The 8,158-nt window shown below is 38.3% G+C and overlaps 1 protein-coding gene across 1 annotated transcript in view; it reads right to left on the bottom strand.

The window, feature by feature from the left end:
- Window positions 1-248: 248 nt before the first annotated feature.
- LUC7L3 (LUC7-like 3 (S. cerevisiae)) overlaps window positions 249-8,158 on the bottom strand; it is a 14,356-nt gene continuing 6,446 nt past the window's right edge. The window contains 4 exon segments of the mRNA XM_008940550.1: window positions 249-2,153; window positions 2,259-2,399; window positions 7,338-7,498; window positions 8,005-8,158. The exon segment at window positions 8,005-8,158 is cut by the window's right edge and continues 31 nt beyond it. Of these exon segments, the coding sequence (XP_008938798.1) occupies window positions 1,966-2,153; window positions 2,259-2,399; window positions 7,338-7,498; window positions 8,005-8,158 (644 nt within the window). The 3' untranslated portion in view covers window positions 249-1,965.

Raw genomic sequence — 8,158 nt, 5'->3', positions numbered from 1 at the left:
GATTTCTATGATTTCTTAAGCAACTGCTGCATAAGCTGCACTTCAGGGGATACAGAATACAAGAGTTGTTGTCCAACTGCTGACAAAGTAACCGGAATGCTAACTGATGGCACCAAAAAGCCCCAAACCCACAAACACCACAGAATAACTAAGCATCCAAATTAATGGACTAAGCTTGAAGACAGAAGTAGATTTATTAGGAAAGAAACTTATTTAATATTAAACGTTCAATGACAGAGACAATCAAATTTGTAACAGAAATTCAAAGATACTTTATTTCCATTTCTTGTATATCAAGAAGCTAGGAATAGCTTAGTTGTAAAAATGGGATTTGTTTTAGTTTGATTCACACAAATACTAAACATTTATTCTTGTGTTTTAAAGTCCAAGAATGAAAACTTGCAATTAAACACTGAGCAAGCCATGTGTTCAGGTTATGTTGGTTTCTTATCTTAAAAAGTCTTAAAGAAAAAAAGGATACAGGACTTATATTCTCAGTAGCATATGTGCTATTATCAACACATCTTTCTGAACTCTGGGAGGAAACACCAGTCCTGCATTAAATTTTATAAAAAAAAAAAAAAAAAGATTTCTAACTCAACTTTATAATTTTCTACGCCACTACAGCTTTCTTTCACCTCATTTTAAAGCAGATCTTCAGTTTAAGCTGTCTTCCGCCGTCTTCACAGACTCTTCACGTAGTAGTCCTATAAAGCAGAATTTTGGGAAAACAGACAATTAGACAGCATTAAAAGCATTTCGTTTACTATTCCTATATATTGGCCCAGTTGTTAGCTGTCATCTTAACTCTACAAAAATGTCAACATTGCACATGACTGGCTTTAGAAGCAATAACATAGCATTAATGGTTTAATAATCAACGTTAAGTGTTTAAGAGTTCCTAGCGTAAATAACGAAACTACAGTAACGAATTATGTTGCAAGAAGCTCATTTATCAGCTGTACTCTCCATTGTTAGTCCCTTATTTCAGGAATACAACTAAAGACCTTCTGCAAGAGTAAGAAAGCTATGTCAAGAGCAGGGAAAAAACTCTTTTTAACACAGTATTTGCATTTCCTATTGTTTAGCTGTTTCATTTCCAACAAAGTTTTTCAGCATACATTCCTGCCATGAACATTGCAAACGCTTGGTGGCATCTGTCTTTGCATTTACATTTATTTGCCTTTGAGCTCTTTTACCAGCCATTCCACTTCCCTGTACTATGGCTGACTGCAAAGTCTCCTACACAGTAGGAAATATTAAACACATACCTCTTAAAGACTTGAATTGCATTGAAAGTAACAAGGCGATTATTATGTAGTGTTTATTGCATTTTAAACTCTTTAAAGATATCTAATTCTGGGCAGCACTGCATCCCTACATACAGTTGAAAGAAAATTCCATTCTGTTAACATCAGATTTACAGTATTCACACAATACACAAAAAAATCCTTTTCACTAACTTGAAAATCAAAAACACAACAGTAAGCTTAAAGATTACAGGCAACAGCATTCAAACATGGATGTGGGTAGAGAAAGGAGTACCTGGCATGAGTACCTGCTTAGTTTGACTGAATCCTTGATTTTTAATTTGGCTTTTCATGGGCCGCTCACAACACCAACGCTGTGTGAGGTATGGTAGTCAGCTGCAATAATTCATAAACCCTACACTTCCATCAATCCAATGCTACTGGCTCTCGAGTTACAGAACAAACTGCATTAGAATGCAAGGCAATAAAGCAAAAAAAACTAGAAACATCCTTGACAAAGAAATACTAGCAGTTTATATGAAAACAAAGTAGTCCAACATGTGCCTCAAATATTAAGTATTAAGCAAAATTTTTCTGCTGATGTACCAACACAATATGGACTTAAATACAAAAACAGTTCAACTTTTTTTTAAAAAAAACGATAACAAAATCCCTAAAAATAAAAAAAAAAAGATAATTAATTTTTCTATGGTGACTATATTACAAATATGTCCCAAAGAGGCACACTAATGGGGGGCACGAGTCTGCTACAAAATAGCTGAGACAAAACAATGTACCTCAAAATGTTTTGCAGGACTACACTGTCATTTCCTTCAGAAGGTGCTTTAGTATGTCTTCTTACTTGGCTTAGTTCCATCTTCATCTGTGCATACTTACGCTGCACTGTTAAACAGTAACAAAAAGCCCTAATCAAAGTTTGAAATAATGCACTTACCTCTGTGTGATCTGAGGTCATATCAGATCAGTTTTAATTGGACTGAGTGTCACCTTCAGATTTAATGTCTTCACTGGTCCCATTGACCTCATTCTTAGTATCACTCTCCTTCGAGTCTGTATTTGTGTCTTCACTCTGTTTTTCTCGACTACTGGACTTCATACTACTTTTTTTATCATCAGATCCCCTCTTTTCTGCCATGAAAGAAGACATTGACCATGGATTTCAAAGTAAAAACAAACATTGCACACGTGAGATATACATTGCATACAAACTGGGATAATTACTTTCTATAGCAATAACGGTAATAACTCAAAAAAGTTACAGCAATAGGCTTCAGACTACTGTGCTGGAATGGAGAGGGAACAAAAAAGATCAAAGGGGACAGCACAGGGTGGGGAGAGAGGACAGACCTCCCAAGAGAGGCAGCTGCTCAGCTGTCTGCTGAACACACAAACTGGGGGAAAGAGGCAGTCAAGAGGTTAGGCAAACGTGTCATGATGCTGCCTGGCTTCCTTACTTATCGTGGGACTCCTGCTGTCCCCAGGTTTTACTCTGTGATGTGCATGGCTTTCTTCGGTTGGCAATTCTCATTAAATATGGTTCTTGAAAAAGCATCAGAAAAGAGCGAGGGGACAATGTATTGGTGCATTATCAGATTGATACAAGCGACCCCAAACAATCCAATATTCAGGGAAACAAACAATACTAAACACTGCTAGCTTTGGAGGTGGGGGTCACAGTGACAATCAAAATTAACTTCACTGTATGGCATGTCACAGGACCTGCATGCTTGTCAGCATTAATTCTCAATTTATCACCCACTCATTAAAAGGCTCGTGGACACAGTGTGGAAGATACATAAAAGGCACTACTTTCCAAGGGCAGAGGAAGAGCAAGTTGGGAAGGACTCTGCCACTTCATCATTAATTGGAAAGCTGACTGAAGAGTTTGCTACACTGCTGAAAAACTCATTTCCTCCTCCTCAGTAATCTTCAAAGAAGGAAGGAAGGAAGCCAGAAGTAAAAATATTTCCATGGGAAGAAAAACATTCAGTATTAGAGCTGCATGCCTTCTCCATCAACTCAGTATTTGCAAATTTAATAAAAATATCAATTCTTTATCAGTTCACACCATAACATTTAACCTTTGATCAGTAAAGACATGTTGAAGAGAAAAAAAAAAAAAAAAATCTGAAAGACCAACCTCTCTGATGTCATCATACAGAACAACATTCATGCTCTTTTTTCTTATTATTCCCTGCTATCCGGTCAATAAAATGATATATAAATATATATATATCTCTCCCCAACACAGGAGCACACAGATCAAACACTCTGAAAAAGTGATTTTAAATAACGTTATCACCTAGACTGGCATAACAGTTTTATATTCCAGAAGACAAAGCAGAAATTAAGCTTTAAGACAGAAGCAACAACCCAACTTCTTTGCTTTAACACAGACCACCAAAGGGAGGGTAAAGCCCCCCCCCAGAAAAGAGGGCAACTGCCTAACAAACACTACCACTGAGGTTTCATCTGCAGCAGCACATCCAGTGCACAGTGCTGGGAGCAAGCACGCAGCGACGTCAGAAAGCTAACTGAAGAACTAAGAGTTTTGTATCTGTCTGCCCTCGGTTTTGCAACTCCGCAGGTAAATTGCACTCTAACTAACCTTGTTAAAAAGTCTTCTTTTTGTGTCTTATAGGTATCTCCGATGCACACGTAGATCCACTGAGGAATAGTAGTCTTGTTTCCCCGCAGAGGACTAGTAGTCAGTCCAATAATCTTATCTTCTGTCCTATGTAGATATGGTAGATCTTAATAGCCCTACGGATGTGCAGTGTGCAGGGTTTTGTTCTGTCTTGTTTGTTTCTTGAATTTGGTCAGGAAGGATCATTTTGTTTAAAGTTAAAAAACTACGATTAAACTGTGGCACAAAAGATGGAACTCTTCTAAAAACTTAAATAGAATTGGTTTACCATAGCAAACCTCCAGTTTGCCGAGCAGAAAGTGTAGAAAGTGAGAAAGTGTAGTCAACAAATAGCCCAGTAACTGAACTTTCAAATCCTGGAGTATCTGCAAGCAATTAAGTTCCTCCACTGTACTGTCAACCAGTAATCCTCCTTTCTTTTAAAGCACATACAATTAATTTGCTGTTGAAACTGTGTCTATTATTTCAGCTGTGATCTATTAGGTATCATCACATAATACTGACTTTGCTTCCTGATTCAACACATGCACATTTTTTCGATTGAGATCATGGGGGCAACAGATATATTTTTTGAGAATTCTTACCAAGATAATGTGAATGGTTTTACTGTTCAGAAAATGCAAAAATCGGTCAAACATTATCCTGTATTACTGAGAATTTGGTGTTCTGACAGTATTTGCTGAGGTTTCATCATTAACATGAAAACACAATCACAAATACAATTATTTTTATGTAAGTATATGAATCCAGTTTAAGGAAGGTAAAGAGCCAAGCTGATGTGGTCTGGAGGCATGTTCCAGTTAGTAACTCTTCATAAAATGAAGGTACCTGCAGAACAGGTGTTTTCCTTTCCTAAAAGACCCCACCCTATTTATTCCACCTACTCTGAAGTTGGTTTACTTGAAGTCTGTTTACTTGAAGTTGTTGCGTTCTGCTGGTTTATATTAAGCTAATGTTTGGCTGCTGTTTATGGTTGGTGACTTCCTCCTTTAGCAAATGTATCCCTGTTCCTGAAACTTGAGGCAAAAATTAAGTATCTTCATCTTTACATACACTTTTTTCTTATAATCTTAAAGGCTGCTGTATTCCACAGTATTTTAGTGAACAAAAAACCAGGACTTCAGAATTTCCGAATTATGGCACCAATTCAATGTGTAACAATAGGCAAGACTTGGGCCTTGTTTTTTTTTCCTGTTAGGATTCGTGTTTATAAAGTAGCTTGAGATTTGAAGATGAAAGGCACTACCACGGTAGGTACAGCCAGGCCTCTGCTGCCTACTTTTGTAACTGCAGATCAGTGGTGGACACAGAGGCGATTAGATTTGGAAGCCACTATTCCCAATGAAGTAGTAAATGTAACAAGTTGAGTTTTAACTTCTACATTACTTTTTTTTTGTGTAAAGAGCAGAGCAGGCAGCCAGCCACATGCTGATACATGAACCTCTGAAGCCATCTATTTGACTACCTGAAATGCCACACTGCAAACATGAGGATGTAAATAATGGTGTTTGCAGCTTCATCACAGAAATTTGATGCTTGCTTTTTAAATGCTACTGGGTTTTTTCCTTTTTTCCCCTCTCTTTTCATTAAAAATTCTCCCAATAAAGGGAAAACCACAAACAACTTCAGCATTGCAGTCCTGCTCTAAGGCCTGTTTGTGTTTCTACAAATGTTATGATTACATAGTCAAAAATGTCATCGATTTTCTGAGATAGAATTTTCATCACAGCTCATAGCATCACCTCACTGTTCTCATTTTTGGAGAAGAAAGTAGCAAGCAACAAATAAAATGGCCAGCAGGGAAATCAGTCAAGTTAAAACTTAAAAATATTGAGATGCTGAGGAAAGTTCACTAGCTCCTTTGTTTATGGAAGGATTGAGGAAAGAACTGAAAAGCCATTAAGCTCTAAACCAGACCAAATCTGAGTAAATGAGAACACTGTTATTTATATGCATGGATACACAGAGAATAGGGGATAGGATATTCTTGACCAAGTACCAGGAATCTGTTCATAAATTAGGCAAAAAAGTATCAGTACCAGGTAGCAATAAAGTAACAAATGGACAGATAGAAGCTACAATACTGAATCTAAGTTTAAACACTGGGCAGCAGTGCCGCTGCCAATGAGCAAGCAGCTGAAACCCACTTGCTTATAAAGGGCAAAGCAACGCCAGAGAAGAATCAATACTGAAGATGCACTGTAGCATCAACCAGAAACATTAAAATGGTCCCAGGAAGTCAGGCAAGAAAAATACTGGAAACATTACCAACAATTTGGGAACTCAACCACTGGATAAATAGAGAAAAGTAAGGGTAGGGCAAACAGCCCTATGCAACCTGGAAACATGCACATGGCAGCCTTCATTCCAAAGAACCTTAGAGGCAGCTTAGAAACACTACAGAATTATTGTTTCATCCATTACCGACGGTCAGTTTAAACACTGAACTGAGGTGCCTGTTTTAGACTGGACATTAGTCAGCAACCCAGGCCAGTAGTAAGTACTACATTCCTCCAGAAGTTTCAAAAGACTTCTAAAGGGGGAGATTTAGCAGTAACAGTAAGTTAGTATCTTCTCACAGAATGTGAATCTGTAGTGTTCTCTGTAGCTCTTTTTAATCCTACTTAAAGGTAAAGCTTCTGAACACCAGCCTTTGATGAAGCAACGAGTCACCCCCGGTGCTGCTGTACGTGGCTTGTACTGCTGTCAAAGTGTTCCACGGCCTAACACAGCATTCCCTTCAGACTCAGCTGAACACTGACAAAGCAAACCTCACTTCCTTAAAAAAAACAAACCAAACCAAACAAACCACAAGGGAAGGATGGGGGGGAAGAGCAGGAGATTGGGGAGAGGGCATGAAATTGTACTTTAGAGCATTACACAAATATTGCAAGATTTATCTTGGATTGCTGCATTCATAGATTAGGGAAAAAAACCCCAACAATTCAAAAAGCACTGTTAAAGAAAAACAAAGGAAAGATGGTAGTGTAGAGAAGTGATAGATGGTATGGGTGAAAAGCCTGCGACCAATCTTCCACAAAACACGTACCAGCAAATGGTAATTGCAGAACTATCTGCTAACAGTAGGAACAGAAGATATTCACTCTCAAAATCTGCTTATAGGCATATGTTTTTTTAAAATACATCAAGTTTCTCGCATACTTATTTTGCAGACAAAGTGGTAATCTTGTAATAACTACTGTAACAGGTAAGAGGTGGACCCTGGGGTGTACATATTCTTAAAGCATGTGCATTAACGGTAACTGGAACGAACAAAATGCTTCAAACTGGTTAACAGCAACGTTGTATGCGGCTTATAAAATCAGACCTGATGCTAAGAACTTCCGGTCACTCACTGAAAGACTAATGAAAGATTACTTTCAGAACTTGATATGAACTCAGTCTCCACACAAACATACCTTTTTCTTTTGACTTCCTGTCTTGTTCTCTTTCTCTGCTTTTGCTTCTGTGCTTATAGGATTTCCGATCCCGGCTTTTCGATCGTCTCCTGTCCCTGCTGCGAGACCTATGTTTTCTTTCTGACCTATCATGACTTCTGCTTCTTCTTCGATCACGACTCCTAACAGTCAGAGAAAATTTCAAAGATTTAAATGTCAGCTGGTATTTTCTAACTTGGGAGATAGTAAAACAGCAGCACTTTTTAACAATTACCAGAAAACATTTAAAACAAGCCTTAGCATACTGTATGTAACTATTTCTCAGTATATAAGACCTGGCTTCATACTGTCTTCTTCCTTTACTCAAATACTCAATCACACAGCTTAAAAACACCCACTACTACGATTTAAAGGCCACCTTAAGGAACAAACAAGCCCTTGTTGTTTAGAAACACTTGTTTACTCAAAGCTCCCTCGTAAGACCACTTTTACCACAATGCTGACATCCACTGCCAAAAACGTGTAGAAGGCAAGTGAACATACAGCAAAAGCTGCATACCCTTAGACCCAGTGAAGTGTGCCGTCACTTCAGAGGTAAGAACAGTGAAGCCACCAAATCAGCGACACAACCCAGGCTGACAGATCAATTTTTACATTTTGGAAAGTTACTGAAAATACTTCCACACACCTGCTTCGCCTTCTTTCTCTGCTTCTTGACCTTTTGTGGTCTCGTGAGCGGCTGCACCTTCTGTCAGACGTTCTGCTCGAATGCCTGCTCCGTGAACGACTCCTTTTGCGCCTCTCTCTATCACGAGCCCTCTCTTTTTCCTTTTCTTCTTCCT

Source organism: Merops nubicus, unplaced genomic scaffold, assembly GCF_000691845.1.
Source record: "Merops nubicus isolate BGI_N331 unplaced genomic scaffold, ASM69184v1 scaffold23195, whole genome shotgun sequence".
NCBI lineage: Eukaryota > Metazoa > Chordata > Aves > Coraciiformes > Meropidae > Merops > Merops nubicus.
Note: the sequence above shows the minus strand (reverse complement) of the source record. Positions and strands in the feature narration are given on the sequence as shown.